The sequence below is a fragment of the Cydia strobilella genome, chromosome 4, assembly GCF_947568885.1.
Source record: "Cydia strobilella chromosome 4, ilCydStro3.1, whole genome shotgun sequence".
NCBI lineage: Eukaryota > Metazoa > Arthropoda > Insecta > Lepidoptera > Tortricidae > Cydia > Cydia strobilella.
Window position 1 is genome coordinate 19,629,261 of NC_086044.1, and position 22,239 is coordinate 19,651,499.

General features: G+C 39.7%; 2 protein-coding genes across 3 annotated transcripts in view; one reads left to right on the top strand and one right to left on the bottom strand.

Annotated features, from left to right (window-relative positions):
• LOC134740825 (zinc finger protein chinmo) overlaps positions 1–22,239 on the bottom strand; it is a 125,134-nt gene that overhangs the window by 56,053 nt on the left and 46,842 nt on the right. The window lies entirely within an intron of this gene.
• Positions 2,136–3,024, top strand: LOC134740794 (uncharacterized). Its single transcript, XM_063673410.1, has 2 exons — positions 2,136–2,304; positions 2,422–3,024. The coding sequence occupies exons 1-2, from the start codon at positions 2,163–2,165 to the stop codon at positions 2,718–2,720; spliced, it is 441 nt and encodes a 146-aa protein (XP_063529480.1). The 5' UTR covers positions 2,136–2,162; the 3' UTR covers positions 2,721–3,024.

Genomic DNA, 22,239 nt, shown 5'->3' on the forward strand with positions numbered 1-22,239 from the left:
TAATCCCATGTTCCAAACTATCATTTCCTGTCTTAGCCTCTCGAACGCCGGAGCGTGGACCCGCGCAGTAGGTATTGAATTCTAATTAATTAACAATTGGAGTTCAGTGCCTGCTAGCTTGGGTCCGCGTTCCGGCTTTTAAGAGGTTAAATTCCCGTGTCAACCCTCCTTCCCTCTCTTCCCTTCTCCTAACCTTCTAACCCCTTTCCAATTTCCAATCCCCTAATCCAAGGTGTAACTGATCGTGCCGATGGATGCATGGCTGAGAGGGAGCTCAGTCGCGAACGATAGGCCTCGGGTACCGGGCGACACCCGTTGTATAAAGCCTTGTCTACGCAAGCGGGGCTCTGCGTAGTACTGACCTTTTACATCCCTAGCTACTCGTGGGAACTGAATGGAAGAGACTTTAAATAAAAATCAAAATAAAAAATACAAACAGAAACAAACGACCTCCTTAGCTGAGACGGCGAAAGCTGAAGCACTAAGGGGGGCGAAACAGATAGTGAGTGGTAAAGCCGAGGAGAAGCCATTGAAGCTAGATAGGCCGCTGAAAGCCGGGGTACCTACCGGAACCCCAGCCCAGGTGACTGAACTAGAGACGATGGAGCCTCCGACAGCTAGACCCTCCACAAGCAAACCGATGACGGCGGCGAGTGGGACAACACCTGTTGAACCCTCAAAGCAGATCATAGATCCCGGCTGGGAGATCAGGTGCAAACCAAGAGGGAAGCCTGCCCAGACTGAAGAAAACGCACCACTGCGGAAGAAAGTCTCGCAGAGGCAGAGGCAGCGGCTCCAAAAGCGCAGAGAGGCAAACAGCCGCACCTCTGGGAACAAGCCGGAGGTTGACGCCCAGAAGGGACAGGGTGAGGGAGTGACGACCACTGCAGAACAAAACCAGGCAAAGAAACCGGAGGGAAAAGCCAAGAGGGCGCGCCTGGATGAAACCATATCCCCCAGAGGCGACTACAAAAAACGCAAGACAGACGCCATGGGGAATGAGATACAACCCTCCTCCTATGCAGCGGCGGCAGCGACGGACCTGACGGTTGCGATCACCAACGACCGCACGGGCAGGCTGACGCAGCAGGACGCTGAAACGGTGGAGAGGAAGATCGGGGACGCCATCTTCCAGGCGGCCATAGAGACCGATCTGGATACCGTAGCGGAGGCCCCAGCGTTCTCGGGTAGACCCAGTTTTGTGGATGGGTACCTGAAGCTGTGGTGCCAGGACGCAAAAACCAAAGAGTGGCTGATGAAGTGGCTGGAGTCGGCCACCCTCGAGAACGGAGACCGTCTAGTCGGGAAGAGGGAGGACGAGATGGTCCGTAACACAAGGTGCGGTATTTTGATCCCGGCCCTGGAAGAAAACCTTACCAAGGTGGGAAGGGTCCTAAACTTCCAGAACCCGTGGGCCATGGTGAGAAAGTGGACTCTCAACCAGGCGATCCCCCTTAAGAAGAGATCCTGCACCCTACTCCTTGTGGGAATACCTGAGGACGTCGTTCCTACTGTGATGGAAAAAGGGAGGAGACTGAACTACTTATGTGGGACAGTCTACATCCGTTTCCAGCACGGCGGAGGGCGCTTCAGGGATTCTCCACCGGAGAAAAACACAACAGAGGAGAACATAAACAAAGGGGAGGACAAGACCGCGGAAAAAACATCCACACCCGATACCCCCTCTGCTATGGACACGGACAGCGCGGAAAAACAAGAAGACTTTGACCTCGAGGAAGGCATATTGCTGGACTCTGAGGACGAAGACGGGCTACCTAAGGGGATAAGTCTCCTGGACCTGAAGGGAAAAGCGGCAGAAGGGACACCCTCCGATGGCGCCTTCCCACTGTAAGGTCCTCCAGGTTAACCTCCAGCACAGCGAATCTGCAACGGCTCAACTTCGAAAATGGCTGGAGGTTAACCCAACATCCATAGCCCTGATCCAGGAGCCGTGGATCAGGAACACACGCATAAACGGCCTTTGTAACACCGGAGGTAATTTATTTTATAACACACAATACAAACCCAGAACTTGCATATACATATCTCGTAACATAATGGCACAACCACTAACTCAATTCTGTTCCAGAGACGTGTGTGCCATAAAACTCCTCAGAATACAAAACTCAAATCTACCGGAGATAGTCCTGGCGTCCACCTACATGGCGGCCGAGGACGAACCACCTCCAGTGGAGATGAACAACCTCATACGCTACTGCGAACGAGAAAGGCTCGAGCTGGTCATATCTGCAGACTGCAACGGCCATCACAACCTATGGGGAATGGAAACCAACAACAAAAGAGGTAACGATATTGTTGAATACCTTATGTCAACTAACCTAGATATATTAAACACAGGATCCAAACCAACCTTTGTCACTCGTAGATGTAATACTATAATTGACATTACTCTAAGCACAGGACTGGCAGCTCAACACATATCCAACTGGCACGTGTCGGACGAGCTATCCTGCTCCGACCACAGATGGATTCGGTACGACCTAACAGCCGACACACAGACACCCACACCTAGAAGAAACCCGAGACGCACGGACATACCGGCGTACAAGGAACTTCTGGAAGGTAAACTAGACAATAACACACACACAGACAGACCTAGCAATACAAAGGAGTTGGAGGAACAGGTAAACTTACTTATTAAGAACATTACCGACAGCTACGAAAACACATGTCCACTATCGACCTCATCAGCTATTTAGAGGGAAAAGCAGTAACAACAACAGCTGGTGGGGACCGGAGTTGGACCGAATGAGAACAAAAATGAGAAGGTTACTTAACAGAGCAATGAACACAAGAGCTGAAGAGGACTGGGATAAGTACAAAACAGCTAAAACAGACTATAAGAAAAGACTGAGATACAGAAAATCAGCCACATGGCGGAATTTCTGCGATAACATATCCACTGTAACACAGGCAAACAGAACAAGGAAAATCCTTGCAGACCAACCAAGGCAACTACTGGGCACCCTGAGGAGACAGGATAATAGCACCACCAGTAGCCCAGCAGAGACAGAAAGGCTACTGGTTGAGACCCACTTCCCAGGATGCAAGGTAGTAAATGAGCAAGACCCGGAACAACACATAACGAACTACAATCCAACTGAAAGAGAATGGAAGACAGCAGAACGCATAACAGAACATAGCAAAACGACCTGGGCGGTAAATAGTTTTGATGACTTTAAATCGCCGGGAACAGACGGAATCTACCCAGCCCTACTAAAGTGGGGAGGACACATACTAATAAAACATCTATCCAATCTACTGTGCAGCTGTATAGCCTTTAGGTATATACCACAGAAATGGAGGGAAGTGAAAGTGATTTTCCTACCAAAACCAGGAAAAACCGATTATTCGGATCCTAAGTCTTTCAGACCAATCAGCCTAACGTCCTTCATGCTAAAAACACTAGAAAGATTATGTGACAGAGAACTGAAGGACACGGCTCTAAAAAACATAGCAATCCATCCAAACCAACACGCCTACAGTCAAGGTAAATCAACTGACTCAGCTCTCCATGCTGTAGTAAGCAACATAGAGAATGCGTTAGCGAGGAAAAACTCCTGTCTAGGCACCTTCATCGACATAGAGGGAGCCTTTGACAAGACCAATTTCAGCAGCATTCAACAAGCATTACATAGACATGGAACCAATCCGCTCATAATCGAATGGATAATGAATATGCTAAGACAGAGAATAATAAGACTAACCGAAAATCAAAATCACCAGGCACTAGTCATGAGAGGATGCCCCCAGGGAGGAGTACTCTCACCATTGCTTTGGAACCTGGTTGTAAACGATTTGATAACAAAACTAAACAACAAACACTTTATGACTATAGGGTACGCAGATGACTTAGTAATACTAATCAGCGGCGTAGTAATAAGCACACTGTGCGATCTCACACAGACAGCACTGAGAATAGTAGAGAAATGGTGCAAGGAGAATGACCTATCGGTAAACCCAAAAAAGACCGACACAATTCTCTTCACACACAAACGAAAACTGGGTACATATGCAATGCCAACACTTTTTGGCACAAAACTGACACTTTCAAAGGACGTAAAGTATCTAGGCATAATCCTGGACGATAAACTGAACTGGAACAAACACCTGGACAATAAACTGAACAAAGCAACAGTAGCCTTTTGGCAATGCCGGAGGATGGTGGGAAAAAGATGGGGACTTGCCCCTCACATTATACTGTGGCTGTACAAAATGGTAATAATGCCAAAGATCAGCTACGGCGCGGTGGTATGGTGGCCCCGCACCCAGCTAACTACAGTAATAGACAAACTAAATAAAACACAAAGACTAGCATGTGTGGCTGCAACGGGCTGCATGAGAACTACTCCGACTGCGGCTCTAGAAATAATGCTAGGACTCCTGCCACTACACATATACATACAGAAAGAAGCGGCTGCCACAGCTCTTCGTTTGAAAAATCTAAACCTATGGACATCTTTCAGCTCATCGCACAAAAAGATCTATGAAAATACGATCTTAAAACTGCCCATGCTGGAAGCGCCCATCGACAAAATACCAAAAACTATGATCTTCTGGAAAGATTACGCCATATCGTTAACAGAAGATCCGAAAGAAGGACTAAACCAAATAAACCTAAGAATATTCACAGATGGCTCAAAGACAAACGAAGGGACAGGATGTGGTGTCTTCTCAGAGGACCTGAACATACACATCACAAAGTCCCTTGGTGAACACAATACGGTATTCCAAGCTGAATGTTTAGGAATAATAGAAGCTTGCAATGCTATTACAAGACGACAAGTGAAACACGAAACCATACTAATACTGTCAGACAGTAAATCGGTACTACAAGCGCTATGCAGCGACAAACTTACTTCAAAGCTTATACTTGAATGTCATCGAAGCCTCACTGAAGTGAGCAAAGAAGGCAACAAAGTAACAGTACAATGGATAAAGGGGCATAGTGGATCAAGAGGAAACGATGCAGCGGATGAACTGGCCAGGAAAGGTTCAGAAACACCGGCATATGGACCCGAGCCAATCATGCCCCTACCAATATCCTACATACACAACCAGCTAGAACAACATCACAGACAACTGCACAACAAGTACTGGAATGAAATGAAGACATGCAGGCAAACCAAAGAAATTCTACCGGAACTGAACCACAAACTTACCAAAATATTACTGAAAACACCAAGAAGCCAACTACGTAAAATAGTAGGATTAATAACAGGACATAACACACTAAACAAACACCTACATATTATGGGTAAAACGGACAGCCCCATGTGCAGAGCGTGCATGGCAGAAGAAGAAACAACAAAACATATTCTCCTAGACTGTAAACAGGTAGAAGTATATAGGAGCAAATACCTAGGGAATCCATGCACACTAAAGGAAGCAACTAGCAACCTGAAGACCTTGCTAGGCTTCGTGGAGGAGCTGGGGTGGTTAGAGTAGCGCTACCTCGTTTCACGCAAAATAGGCACATTGGATGTCGAGTTGCGGAAAATGCCCAGCAAAACTAACTAACTAACTAACTAGCCATCCTGTAGATACCTACGCTGTTCTGGAGTCACAAGGCAGAATTTTACATGATTACAACATAACTGAAATAAACGGTCTCTTGGACTAAATTAACATAGGAGCTTATATTTTGTGTTTATCGCTAGTAGTCTTATATGCTCTTTCTAATAGCAAGTAATCACTGATCAGTGATCCGCATTGTGCCCGCTGCGTTCGCTGCGCGAGCGCTTGATATCGAGCAAACCTAATCGAAATAAGTGACGCTTAATTCCCATTCACATAAAGCTTTTTTACATTTGAGTGACATACGCATTAGATATCCAAAGATCGCGGGAGAACTATAGAATAATATAATATATGTACTTAGGTATACGCAAGTCTAAGTGAATGATAAACAAACGGTTATGTAGTTTTATGATTGATGAAAATTACGAAACTTTGACCGCTCTAAGTATTTACTAAATTCGATAAATTTCTGTAATGTACGATTATTGAGGTTTACAATTAAATGAATTTTCCAATAATGCTACACTTGATAAGCGCGACAGATTTGGAAAAGGGAAAAATGGGCGGGAATAACTAATTTAACACAGCTGCAAGTGTCAACCATAAAACCAAGCATTACGAAACCGTTTAAAGGCTATGATCGAACATAATTAACGCAACAGATACGGTAATAAATAGTACAGTCATAAAAGTGCACATTAAGAACTAGTTCCACGCAACGCAGGTGCAATTCATGGATGACAACTTTCGTTTTAAAATTGAAACGTTGCATAATAAATAATTAGAACATTTTGAGCTTATATATAGGGAAGAAGATAATTATTAGATTTTAAGGATATCTCGAACGATCTTTTAGTTATTAAGTGTTTGACAACTTGATATGTGGCAGATAGTTTTGCCGCGGTTTTAATACAATTTGACTTTGACATTAGATTACGACTTAAGGAAAAACTGAAGCTGTTGAATAGATTTGTATTGCTTTAATTATGTAAAAACTCAAAAATAAATAAACAATTGTAAATTTACTCGGTGTTTTAGTGTGTTTATATAATGAAGTTTTAAATACTATTTGCAATGTAAAGAATAAAAAAATAAACTTTAAAAAATGATAACAAGAGCTTCTCGTAATATGTACGCATTTTTTCTGAAACTTACGTCCTATTTTTTGTGACACTTATAAATAACTATAAGCATGACTCATTGGGATTTTAATGAAGTATATTATAGTTAATAGTACGTACTTAAACAACGGTTACTTATCACTATGATACATATTATATTCAATAAGGTTTCAAACGCGTTAAATATACCTTTTAATCACGCTCACGCCTCGAAGCCATTTCAAAGTAAAAAAAGCTCAAATAAAAAGCTACGCGTTAAAAAACTAGCCAATAACAAATTAATAGGTATGATTGGCTATACTCAATTTAAATACATAATAACAGATCATAGTCGACCGGTCTGGCCTAGTGGGTAGTGACCCTGCCTATGAAGCCGATGGTCCCGGGTTCGAATCCCGGTAAGGGCATTTATTTTGTGTGATGACACAGATATATGTTCCCGAGTCATGGTTGTTTTCTATGTATTTAAGTATTTGTATATTACATATATTATATATATCGTTGTCTGAGTACCCACAACACAAGCCTTCTTGAGCTTACCGTGGGGCTTAGTCAATTTGTGTAAAAAGTGTCCCATAATATTTATTTATTTATATTTTAAAAACTGTAATAGATGTCATATATTATAGAAAAAGTGACGAAGCCCTCTAGTGGTGAAGGCCGGATATTTATATTTATTTATATTTATAGTCATCGCTCCTCTATGTACAACAAAACGACTATAACTGAGTTAACGTGACTGATTGGGACGTTCGTACCTACCTAAACATATCATGCGTGCCCCAATGAAGTCAGAATCTCACAATGGATGTCTAAAGGGCCCCACTGACTATCAGTCCGCCGGACGATATCGGCCTGTCAGTTAGAACAAAAATTTGACAGCTCCGAACAACTGACAGGCCGATATCGTCCGGCGGACTGATAGTCTGTGGGCCCATTTACTGTTCCGGGTGGGGTGACCAGAGACCGGGTGTCTTTACAAAGACATAATCCTTGACCTAATTTCCAAAATGCAAACACCGGTTTTAGAGAACAACAGTCCCACACAGGTCGTATTACTTATTGTTTGCACGATAAGCGATGGGAGAGTTTGCCGAAATTACAAGATATTTCTTTGAAAATTGCTCGCCCTATGATCGTAATGAGCGCTTTCTCGATTTTAAACACAATATTAGGCCCTACGGTTATATAATTACATACAATGACGCGTAAATATAATTTTGTTGAACATTTGCGAAAAAGGAAACTAGTAGCATCAAATGGTTTTCGGCTTCAACTTCAAGCTCGTTTAATTATTTAAGAGCACTTTTGAAATAAATATACACTTATTGGATCGATTATTATATTGTCACTTATAAACACTAAAGTAGGAATGAAATCTATAATATAATCACTAACACACGATCACACAAAACTTTAGTTATAGTATTTTCTTAAATGGACAATACCTTTCCACTGTCACGTAAATAATACGTAAACCGTACTACGCTTTTATCATGGTTTAGTTTACAGCCATAACAGCCATTCCTGTGACACATTTATTCAATTTCTTTTTGTAAACCCCGTAGAAATTAACTCTATTATTTAATTGCTGGTGTGGTATACAGCGTATTAAATAAAAGCACGTCTTAGTGTAGTTTTAAGGGACGAATTTAGAAAAAAAAGCACTAATATTACAAGTACTTGTCATACTCGTGCGAGGAAAAGCAAAAGGGTGAGTTATGTTTTTAGTCATATTTTGGTCCAAGATAGTAGTTAGGTTTTTAGGTTTCCGTAGCCAAAAGGTGATATTTACGATTATTATATTATAATGCTATAGAATGAATACCTAAGGCTTTAATATTAGTTATTCGTTGGTAAATCTATTGACACATTAGAACAAAGTGCATATGTGACGTTTTCAACCAAAATGTACCAAATTGTCGCTAGTCGATAAGGTTGATATCAAATTGAAGCGACATGGAAATAGCGCCTTATTGACAACCGACAATAAGTACCCTTTTGGTTGAGAATGGCACATATATTTAACAATTATATCATAAAAATATGTATATGTAAACGTTTAACTTAAAATTGTGAAATTAATTAGATGTAGTGATTGCACACAACTATAAACATGATTAATTATTAAATTAAGTATTATAATAAACGTACATAACCTACTACGACTTGGTAGCGCTCTAAAATTGGTTACTGTTTTCGTATTAAATAATAAATTATTGTACATAGTCAAATAGTACGCTATTGTTTAATTATCGATTTTCCTTGACACATGACATAGTGATTTACATATATTATTCTAAATTGCGTGTTGGTGTGCACGCGCCGCAATGGGTAAGTCTTTAAGTACTTACTTCATAATGACAGTAAAAAATATACGCAAAAAGTTTTTTTTTGTTTTAACATTGCCATCGATCTTTTTTTTTACTGCGTGCTTAACACTGAACATTGCAGATGGAGATTCCATACAATTTTTCAGTAAGTAGGTACAATCAAAGATAGATATAACTCCGTAATAGATAGATACAGTCTAAGGAAAAAACGTGCCTCGAAAATCAAGAAAATTTGATTCTCGTTCAGAGGGCGCTACTAGTTTTGGCCTACAGTCGTATAGATGGCGTTGACGGTTTCGTTTGTTATTTAACAATTTTAACGCATATCACTGAAAGAACATGGATCAAAATCATAAAAATAATTAATGCAAATAAAAAAAAATAATTTATCTATATTTAAATACATTCTATCATATTTTTATAAATCTTCATTTTTAGTTTTAAAGTGTGTCGACAGATGGCAGTGAATTTACTGGGGTTACAAAATTTACTAAGACAGTACCGCTCTAGTATAAGTTACTCTATGGTACAATATAACATACTTACCTACTTATAAGTAGGTAAGTATAGCATTAAAAAAAATACCTAATTATTTTTTATTTCAAGGACAGGTCATCTTTTGCGATTTAGTAAGGCGCAATGGAGATCAATACATGTTAACTTTCGAATGACCGACTCCAGGTTTTACCATAATATACTTATGTTAAGAGCAATCTGTCCAAATAATATACGTATTATTGAAAACAAAACAACAACAGCATTTAATTATGTTTCCGTAATGATTCATGCAGTGCTGTGAATCTTTCGTTACTAGTATATTAGTACAAATCTTACTGTAACATATTTATTATCTTAAACAAACTGCGGCCGACCTGTCACTCAAAAATGGTCACGTTTTCTCATTTGTAGTCTGACTCTTTCGCACTTATGCAATGTTCATATACGTGATGGCTTCCCTTTCCTACACTTCTGCTCTTTATGCGTAAGCATAAAAATTACAGGTCTGTATTTCAAACAGCTTTAGCACTATGACAGATGTCATCACAGTCATCTCAGTACGATTTTGCGAGATTTTGCGATTTAAGGTTATAAATTGTGTTGTAATGACCTGTGTCACCGCACCCAAGCTGTTTGAAAAATACTATAACTGTGTTTCAGATTATGGGTTTGGTCCGATAGGGGTTTTCCTCCCGCGAACGTTCTTTGTATGGAATTAGGTTTCTACCAAGATTTTACTCGTAGAAGGAGTACAGTATGAAATTTCCTATAAAAAGTGAGAGCACCAAAAATTAGTATTTTTTCAGTATTTTGTTATTTTACTTACAAAAATAGAAATATTTAGAACTAGTTTTTTATTAAACTGCTTACCATAAACTCATCCACTGATCTACTATAGTGTTTTCTATCTCATCATAATACACAACTAGATTCAAACTTATACACAACTTTCTGAAGCGTACTTACGAAACATTTTAAATTTAAAAGAGATAACATGTTCTACATAAAAAGTGATAACAAAAATCAAAGTATATTAATAGAAACAATTTAATATGTCCATAATTGAGTGGAGTTTAATTATGACACACGCACCAGCAAAATCCCATACAACATCGACAAACACAGGCCACGCACCACGCACACTGATGTCCATTGCACACAGACGCGCCACGGCCTCGGTTGCGTAAGCGTCGCGCCTCGAAGGTCCTCGGCGTGTCCTTGGCCCTCCCCAGCCCTCGGGCCGGGACCGAGGTCCCAGAGGCCGTGAGGAAATCAGGAATTACAAAATCAGTTAGCGGACGGCGACAAGTATCGCCCACGACTCCAACGTGGGATGATGAAGATAAGATTGGTGCAGAAATGGAGTTATGCAGATAATTTTGACAGTTATTGGTAAAATTTAATAAAATTGCAATAAAGTCACCAAAACGTAAATTTTATATCAACAGATAGATAGATAGATAAATAATTTATTTGGCAACAGGTTGTTTCGATATTAAAAAAAGGAACCCTCCATATTGCGCGGAGCGTATTAGGGAGGTATAATGCCTTACCGATTAACATAAGGACGGATGAATAATTGAATATATACTCTATTTCACCGAGAGGGCCCTGACGCGAAAAAGGCTGCAGCATATACAGTTTACTAATTATTATTATTAAAGTAAGTACATTTCTCATCTCTCTGCAATTCGTTGTGGTAACAAATATTTGTTTAATTAACTGAAAAAGAACATGGATTTTGTCCGAGGCTATGTGCTGCTCTAGCGATTTTTTTACAGGACACTGTCGGTAAGAGCGTGCTACTTTCAATCCGGAGGTCGCGGGTTCAAACTCCGGCTGGTCCCAATGAGTTTATCGGAACATATGTACGAAATATCATTTGATGCTTACCAGTTGCTTTTCGGTGAAGGAAAACATCGAGAGGAAACCGGACTAATCCCAATAAGGCCTAGTTTCCCCTCTAGATTGGAAGGTCAGATGGCAGTCGCTTTCGTAAAAACTGGTGCCTACGTCGAGGATTAGTTGTCAAGCGGAACTCAGGCTCCCATGAGCAGTGGCAAAATGCCGGGATAACGCGAGAAAGAAGAAGACTGTCGGACTAGTCGAAAAAGCTCGTAAGGAGGTATTTGAAAACGAAAAAAAAAACCGGCTAAGTGCGAGTCGGACTCGCGCACGAAGGGTTCCGTACCATTACGGAAAAAACAGCAAAAAAAATCACGCTTGTTATTATAATATTTATATTATTCTGTTTTTAGTATTTGTTGTTATAGCGGCAACAGAAATACATCATCTGTAAAAATTTCAACTGTCTAGCTATCACGGTTCATGAGATATACGGACAGACGGACGGACAGACGGACAGCGGAGTCTTAGTAATAGGGTCCCGTTTTTACCCTTTGGGTACGGAACCCTAAAAACAGTTAATTCGTTAACATTCGTTCTTATCAATTATAATAAAACATGTCATTACGTTTCGCCTGCAACTCGCTAGAAGTTGCCACGTCTTGTCTAATCACGTTGTTATCAAGCAAATGCCGAATGCGGTAGGCCTACCAAATGTAAGGTTATCTCGCAAAGATAAAACACGTGCCCGCATTTTGGGCCGGTTTCTAAGAAGCGCATATCATAGCAACAAACTTCGTTCATATTCTATTACGTGGAACAATAGAAAAAATGACGAATAGGTGACTGAACATAAACTAATTATTATTGTAATTAAAGCATGCTAGATCCTAACTTAATAATCATAAGATTCATAAGTTGGAACCTTGTATGAAATAGCGAATTCCACCTAATACAAGTTATATTAACTTAAACGGAGGATTCGACAGACATGTAACCCACAGCATGTTATACAAACAAATATTTTTTTATTTTTTTTAACATCAGTAGGAAATATGAGTCGTTGATTATATGAATTTGATTAGACTAACCTATGTAAGTTATGTAACACATATTACAAAGTTATAAAAGATTTTTATGTTCTAAAGATAAATCCCGTGTTTACAAAAACTGCACACAAAACTTAACCCATCCTCACATCTGCGCGCCATCGAATCTATGATAAAATTATTGAGTTCGTATTTTAAAAGTATGTTCGTGGTATGCGCTACGCTCGTCTCTGATTGGCCACTAGGATTCGGTAGTCACGAGTACGGAAACGCAGAGTGTAACAGAAAGATTGTACTATAAATTGTAGAGCCGACCTTCATACCTACGCGGTGCCATGTTTCAATAAAAACACACGTAAAGTTTATGTTAGAGTTGGTATAGTTTTTGTTAGATTTTTTTCAAATGCACGAATATTATATCCAAATTCAAGGTGAAATAGTTAAAAACAAATGAATACAAATCAAAGTGCAAACAACATTGCAAAACAACAACACATGCATGGTCATTACAAGTGACTTGGATGAAATGTGAAGTTTATTGGCGTTCTACGCACACTTGGACCACATATTGTCTAACCCTAACGTATTGTAATTATCAGTGCATACAAAAAATCAATCTTAAAGGGATCGAAAGTGTTATGATTAAATTTTTAAAGGCCAAAACATCTGATAACTAAACACAACTTAAAACGAAAATGCCCTGAGACATCCTCAGCGGCCGGGTTGCAGCGGAGGCGCGCGCTAGGTGCTAATCGGCCGCCACGGCCCGCGCGGGGCCACGACAGTTTCTATGCAAATGCTAATACGTTACGAGACCAGTTTCGCAGAGTTCCGGGCCCACCCGAGCCATCTATTCACGACCAATTCATAAACTGGATTGTATGGAATTCATTAAAAAACCCTCATTGGTAGGGATTCGATTGATGTTCAAATCATAGATAAAAACGTCTTCGTGAATGATGTCAGACCGTGAACCGGTCGTGGGAGATCTTTAAATGAGAATTAATGATGCAATATCGCTTAACAAAAAAGTGTAGATACGAATGTCTCATTATCAAGTTCAATAGCCTCAAAACGACAGCACGTGTATGCAAAACCGAGACACCGGCGCAGCAGTGTGCAAAAATGTCCTCTGTAAGAGGCATTTTAAGGTGCATACTGCCAGTCTCGCGCTCTTGAAATTTATCGTATGCTGCGTATCGAATGTATCGATACAATTTGTCAATGCCAAATCGCAGTAGGCACTCATTAAATCTGTTTGGATGGGATGACTCCTTGTTTTGGGGCCTTTCTACTACACTTACGCACTTCCTGGTCCAAATATTTTTCTAACGCACAAACATATGCCTACAACAATCGCGTTGCGTGGATCTTGATAACAATAGAAATAGACAATACTTTCCTCGTATCCATGTTTCCAATTCCAGAGTCCTTGAATCGTTAATAGAAAACCATTAGAGCTCAATAGAGCCGTGCACTCATAGTACGTATCACTGCAGTGTTTTGTTTTGTTCACTGGTGTTTCGTATCACTGTGGCTTACACTTTATGTTGGCACCGTGTATTCACTTCCGCATATTGCCGCGCGCCGCGCCCGCGCCGCCGTGGTTGCCGCTAAGAGCCGAGCTCGCGAATGCGACCGCGCGACCGCCGAAAAGTCTTCGTGCCGAACGAATGCAGAAAATTCGGACGCGTCGAGTGGGGGGCGCTCTACGACTAGCCGAAACGCGTACGTGCAACGCTTCGCTATGAAAAAGTCCAAGGTTAACTCGCGCTGCCAAAAAAAGACGCTAGCAAAATAAAAAATGATGGTTAGAGGCACTCTCGCGGTGGTGCAGGCGTGCAGGCGTCTGCCGCGCCCGTCTGTGCTGCGTGCTACACAGAAATAAACCCACTCTGCACGCATGTTAATATAATAACAAACGCAATACTTTCCTGGTTAGACTATGGGCTAATGCAGGAATTCCCATCAAGTGTATTTAACGAGATCGTAAAATAAACTCAGAATAAGTTTGAAGAAAAACGATAATCATTTACATAGTTGTCACAAAGTTAATTGACGGTATTAAGATAATTAAATTATTACCTGCGGCTTTACCCACAAATCTTTAAAAATCCTAATTAAATTGACAGCGAAGTGTCCTACAGGAAGGTCGCGAATGGCGAAACGAGTTTGACGTTTTTTTATGAAGACTCGTTGCATATTGCTTAAGAAAACAGGGAATCCCTGCCCAGAAGTATAAAATAGTTTTAACTCAAATACCGTATTGCCATTTAAATGTTATTTTCATAAACGTCACAGTAAGTAAGTCAGCAGCAGAAAGCAATCTTGGTGACAGGCCGTTTCCCGAGATTGAACGACGGCCCGCATCGAAAAGGCAAACGCAGCGTGACCATAAGGACTGATGATGAGGCATTACCCCGAATCAAACTAAGATTTGTGATTTCTCCTTTTTGGGGACTTTTCAGGACCTTTTTGGGATTTCTGGATAATTTATGCCGCTTTAAATACTTCGGAGGACATGTCCTAGTGACATTACAGTTGACGATATTTTCAACATATCTTTTGTTCTAAATCGTAGGTAGCGAAAAACCAACCACTATATAGCCTACAATTATGGTCCAGAAGTTTAAAGCGTAATGAAGTATCAATACCGACATTCTTTTTGGTGATAACTTAATTTTTTTCTTCCATTTGCATCGATAGTCTGCTAAAGAACTATATAAGTATAAGGCATTGATATAATACCAATAGTCACACCTGAACAAAGATAATCGATTTGGGTACATAGTTGGGAGCTCTCTACTGTTCGGTTCTTTAACACCCAACTAGGATAAAAAGATTAAAAAAATAATGTCAATCCAAAATCATTAATGATCTGGCTGCTAGAAGTTGACTGAATAAATTGTACATTAACCATCAAATAGATAATGACAGGCAAAGCGTGATTTCAGTGTTTTTTTCTGTTCGTTGTACCTTTACAAACATTTTGACGACTAAGACCTATACATATACATATATAATATATTATGATTTTACCTTACATCAAATACATTAGAAACTTATTAATGTTTACGACCTTGACTGTACACGAATACAACCTAAATGCCTATGAAGCCCATAATCACATGACCTTTTCCTTTATACAATCACATTAATTATGGAACTTATATATTATCTATAGGGGACAAAATTCAAAATTGCCTGTATGGATGGACCGAGTCGGCCCTTCTTCAGTGGCCTCGCGTTCTAGTTCCGTATTTATATGTATACATAAATTATTAAATGCAGTAAAATATAAAGAATAACACAATTTAGTGAACACTGTTCCCTTATCAATAATAGCAAGGCCACGTGAATTATGATAACGTTCGAATTAGAAGTAGGGTGTTGTTTTTTTTTGTGTAGAGATTTTCAATAGATGCGGTTTTGAAGCGGTGGTGGCCGAGTGGATATGACGTCCGACTCTCAATCCAGAGGTCACACAAGAACAAGATGGAAGGATGTAGTGCTAAAGGACATGAGTGCAAGTTATCCGAGGACGATGTCATGGACAGGGAGAAGACGAGAAGGTTAAGCAGGAAAGCTGACTCCACCACCATGTGGGATAGATAACTAGGAAGAGAGAGAGAGGGTAAATTCGTAAGAGGGTTTTTTTGGAAATAACAAATATGTACTACACTAGAAGCACGTTTAACTGAAGCAGCAGTAACGCAGCGTGCAACTTAGGCGGACAACGCGCGGGGCGAATCAATCCTTTGATACATATAGAAGTGTCCAACGTGGGCGATCTCGTTGCGAACGCGGTTGGCCCGCCGCGCCGCTTCGCTTCGCGTTCGCGAGTTGTTCGCTTACGTAAGACGCAGCGTAAGCAAGATGCCTTGGTAAGCATTGCAGTACCTAGCTTAAGTGTTAGTAAAGTATGAAGTGCTTCTGGTTTTATAGATATATGCCATTTTCATAATTATCCCGCTCCCGAAGTTACCCCAACGCACAGATAGCATTAAATACTTAATTTAATGACTTCGACAAAAATATACCAGTATACTATGTTTTTGTAAAACCATTCAATCTACACAAAATGCAGCTTAGCGGCTGGCATCGCAATTGCAATTTCTCAGCTAAATAAAAGTTCGCGTTAAATCTGACTGTTATATCCTATATAAGTGCTTTTGAAATACTGAACAAGATTTTTCTTTGAAGTTTGGACTTTTGATATTTTATTTTATTAGGACGGGGACGTTTGAAACAGTTTTTGTTTAACCGCCTGTAACTATTTTATTTTTACAGTAAGACCCTCCGATGTGCCTGTATTATTAAAGGTTATTTAAATGTACTATTTTCCTTGTAGTACAGTTGCCTTAGTCACAGAAGTCATAATCATAATGTTGACAGGCTTCAAAATATTTAGATCACTACGGTTTCACTCACTAGTATTTTTTGTCGCTTTTGGCGACATATGTTTCGGACTCGTCGGGACGGGAGTCCTTCCTCAGGCAAGAGTGTCCAGGGCAGCTGTACTCCGTGCATGGAAACATGACGCCAAAAGCGACTAAAAATACTAATGAGTGAAACCGTAGTGATCTAAATATTTTGAATATGTCTCACGATAGTTTAATTTCGATTGATGACAGGCTTTTACTAAGTCATTCATAACTTGGTTAAATAAAATGATTTATCGAACGCATTTTTCGTCCATACCCGAGTTTCATTATTGTCCCCTTTCCACGAATCCCCTTGCCCAATCGGAAGCGAACCTGAAGACAGAATTTTCCGGAGACAGGATAAAAGATTAAATTGAAGATAAATATTTGTATGTAAAACGACGATTCCAGACAGGAAACGTAGGAAACCAAAAAAGATAAAAGTAAGAATAAAAATTTTCAGTTGTCCACACGTATTTGTAGTTGTGGATCATCCATTAATTACGTCACACGTTTAGGGGGAAGGAGGAGGACAAGAACATGTGACATGTTGTGACAAGGGGGAAGGGGGCCGTCACAAACTTTGTGACGTCACGTCACTTTGACTTCATCTACATATAACCTGCAATTGATTTTATTTGTTTTTAATTCGCTGTACAGATAAATAACTAGCTTTTCAACAATAAATTGTTTTGTGTTATTCCTAATCGATTTTGTCTTTTTTTTAATAGCCTATCTTGTCTCCCACTGGTGGGCAAAGGCCTCCCTTTTCTTCCGCTACTTATCACGGCTTGGTGCATGCTCCCGACAGTCGCTGTAAAAAGCGTCGAGCTCATCCTGCCATCTCTTTTTAGGTCTGCCTATGCCGCGGCTTTGTGTCTCTATAAAAAAACTATCAAATAAGTAATAATACCTAATTAGAACTGCTGATTCGTTTTGAACAAAATTGCCACATATGTGATTTCACACTAGGGGGGAAGGGGGTTGCCAAATGTGATCTATTGTGACAAGGGGTCCAACAATCATGACGTAATTTATGGATGAACCTATTACACGCGACATATTTGGATGAGTCGAGTTCTCTATTTCTAAGCGTTGAGTGCTTAGGCTAGTCAACGTTGATTAATTATTAGTGTTAATTAATAATTCACGTTTAAGTTTTAGTAGCCTAGCGGTAAGGTGTGACTTTTAATCCGCAGGTCGCGGGTTCGGGTTCAAACACTGGCTCGTACCAGTGTGATTTTCGGAACTTGTATTACGATGTATTGTACGACTCTATTTTTCCATATAATATATATTTATGTATAGCAAATAATATATATAGCTACTTACATAATTATAAAACCCAATATACGTATATTAAATACGTACATAAAAATAAAAAATACCAGTAATGCATGTTTATTTAATTAAGCTTTTTTAATTGACTAAGTAAACTTTATATTATAAGAAAATTGTTTATCCAAAATCCGATCGCTCTCTAAAATTGTGTCACATATATTGTAACTAGCCCTAGCACAGGCCCCGGTCTTTTTGGGCTGTTACTGCACACTATGTCTTTAAATGCTGGCTTAAATTAAAATGTATAATTAGAAATAGTGAAAAGTTTGTTGTATATATTTAATGAATAAAATAAAAATAAAAAAAGATGTATCATTTGATAATTACCAATCTCTTTTCGGTGAAGGAAAACATCGTGAGGAAATCGGATTCAGTTTCCCCTTTGGGTTGGGAGTTCAGATGGTAGTCGCTTTTGTAAAAACTAGTGCCTACGCCAATTCTTGGGATTAGTTGCCAAGCGGACCCCAGGCTCCCATGAGCCCTGGCAAAAAGCCGGGACAACGCCAGGAAGATGATGATGATTCACATTAAGTATTATGTAAGAACTAACCGTTTTCTACCGCCTATATAAAACAAAGGGCTTACAAAATTATTTTAGCTATCTAATCAGCGGAGACGCACACAAGTGCAAGGTTTATCAGTGGGCGTAAGAATAACAATTTCTCGGATTCACACTGAGCCCTTTATAAAATTATGTGCGCAGTCTTTATACAATAAAAAAGGCAAATTTCCATTTATTTATTTTAAGAAAATAGTAAATGTATGCTTGGCTTTTCCACCGGAAAGGCGACGCGAAGTGGATTGAATTGTTTCATAAGTTTAGTATTTAATGACAACTTCATCGCTAAATATACCTATAAAAAGGGACCTTATTGTCGATGGCGCTTACGCCATTATTAACGATGCTCCGATATAAATACAATGCCGCGCGACGCTGTGCGGCGTAAGCGCCATCGACATTAAGGTCCCTTTTCATAGAAAATGCCCCATATCAGAGATCACTTCCCTCGTCTCACCGGTTAAAATAAATCGGTCAGGCAATATTTATAGAGCCTTATGGTAATGTTCCAATTTGCTTTAAACCCAAGTTACACGACATTATACATTCAATCTTTAATTCAGTTCAAACGTTGATTAAAATGTGGCATGTGTCTCATTAGAACGAATATTATAGTTGCCATTGACATATACCTAAAGACGGGCCTTACGGGCGATAAGAATGGGGCCAGTACAGTGGCGTCACGCACACGAATTCGAGCCAATTGTGCATTCTAACGCCACAGCGCGATTGGTTGATGAGTTCGCATCACGCGCGCGATTGGTCGCAACTAGACTGCACGATTGGCTCGAATTCGTGAGTGACACCACTGAACTAGCACCATTCTTAGTGTCCGTAAGGCCCGCCCTTATAAGTCAATGGTAGTTGCAAACTTTCTCATCCTATTCTTTACGTTAATTTTACGCTTATCAATGATGAATTCAGAGCAACAAAACTGCAAGTATCCATTTAAATTTTAGATATAAACCGCATATTTCCCTGATGATGATGTTGATGAATGTTGAAATTTGTACCAAATATGCGAAACCGCAAACACCCCCTAAACATCTAGTTACATGTAGTTACGCCAATAGTGTAACAATAAGGTAACTAAAAAACAATACATTTAAAATATATTCCGTCGAAGCTAGTCGTTAGTATAATAACTACAAAAAATCTGTTAATTAAATACTACAGCCGGGCTAGCACATGATTGGCGCGAGAGTATCTCGCCGCGACATAGACTACCTTCATTCATACAGTTAGTAAAAGACGGGTAGTCTATCTCGCGGCGAGATACTGTCGCGCCAATCATGTGCTCGGCCTACTGTACGCCGAGCACATGATTGACTGTATAAATTAAAGAGGGACGGGTAGTCTATGTCGCGGCGAGATACTCTCGCGCCAATCATGTGCTAGCCCGGCAGCTACAGGTGCGTCTAGATCTATCGATTGCCCCACTAGTGCACAAATGTGTCAACAGTACAGTAAGTAAGTACCAAAAGTAGGGTAGAGTCTGTGCGGAAAGAGAAGAGTCGTAAAATGTATGGGAACCCTTACATTCCACGACTCTTCTCTTTCTGCACAGACTCTATTAAGATATTTACGTGCAGTAAGAAAACACAAAGTTTATTCGAAATCAGACCTTACGTCAACGTCAGAAGGACTATATCATATTATTGCATTTTTTACTCAATCTGTATACTTTCTCATATTTTGTTCGCATATCATAAATAGTCGTCAATGTTCATCTTATTTCATTGCATTCGTACCGAAACCTATTTAGATACATAGTCCGATTTCTCCTTTCATCCATACCGTTCGCAAGGGGGTGACTATGTCGTTGTTTTCAATTTTTTTATCGAGCTCTGGCGATTCGAACGCATAGGCATACCAGTGTAACAGAAAAATCGAGATCCATAATAACTATTTGGTATCAGAGAGCGCTTTTATACTGGTTTGATAAGTGTTCGCCTTCATATGCTATTAGAATGAGCCCGGAAGCGCAATAACGATGCTCTTAGAATACAAACAACTTATTTTCTTTTCCCACTATTCGCAATAAGCCACCTTTTCCACATTTCGACAATAGTTATTGATTTTATATTTGTGCTCCCTGATATAAATATTGATTACGTTTGATGGTGAAAAGCAAAAAACCGCGTTCTATCCACAGCAGACTTTACTATATTTTCCCTTAATGATATTAGAAGCAACTGGTGTTGCTTTATGTAAATTATTTTGGCGCCATCAGCATAACAAGATGAATTTTATTTATAAGTAACTAAGGTTGATTTTTGCATTTCCGATGCTACGCGCTGCGTAAAGCATTACCTACATAAAATACGAACAAAGTATTTTAGGTATGGCAATGAAAGAGCGCCACCTACACACAAGAAAGAGGCACAAAGCTACAATATAACCATACGAGTATTGTAGGCATTGAGGAGTACAACTATTACTCAGAGTCTAATATGCGTTTTCTGCGCACGTCTAAACGTAAGCTTACGCGGTTACTTTATAGGTATTTTTCCTTACTTCCGCGGTCTAAGGCTCTTTTCAGGGTGGCTCAGAACTGCATTATATATATGTGGTATTTTCTATAAAAAGGGACCTAATTATCGATGGCGCTTACGCCATTATTAACGAGTCTCCGATATTAATACAATGCCGCGCGACGCTGTGCGGCGTAAGCGCCATCGACATTATGGTCCCTTTTCGTAGAAAGTGCCCCATATGGCAATTTTTTACTGCATTTTGTTATTTTATAAACTGTTTTATTGTGTATTCCAGTATAGAAACAAAATTTCAAGTTGCTAATACTACACCTACACGACTACAAATACCTACTTTATCGCCTGTTTTGATTAAGGTATAGGGAGGTTTCATTATTTCATCAATATAAGACTTGTTGCCTGTTCATACATCCATAAATGAAAAAAGGAAACTGAACACGTCCGTTATGATTTCGTAAGACTGAAAAATGAAATAGTACAATGTGCAACGAGGGGGGTAAGTACAATTTTGCAAGTGAATTATAGACTCGAGTTTGCAATATTTATGCACAATGTTTTTCATCACACTTAAAAAGAAAAATCTTAAATTTTTTGACTGGCTGAGCATCGAAGGCACAGACCCGTCCGGCATTCAGCCACGATTAAAGATGTTATATAAATATTTTAAACAGCTATTAAATTCATCAAATTAAATATTTTTAAACATAAACAAAACAATAAAATTATAAACGTTAGTATTTTGAAAGTTAAACTAAATTTATACCTTGACTTTTAACAAGTACTTTACTTAGAACCCACTTAATTAGTGACATAATTTATAAAAAAGCTAAAACTCCCGTGGAAGTAAAATGGACTTTAGCTCCCGCTGCACATGCGTGAAATAGCACGCTTACTGAGCAAGTGTGATGAAAACAATATAAAGGGCGCGGAAATTCAAACGACCAGTTCGTTGACAATTTTTTTCACGAAGGCATTTCATGGCAGTTACTCTGATTGCCTGTCAAGCATCCAGCTCAAGCCAACCAGTATTCAT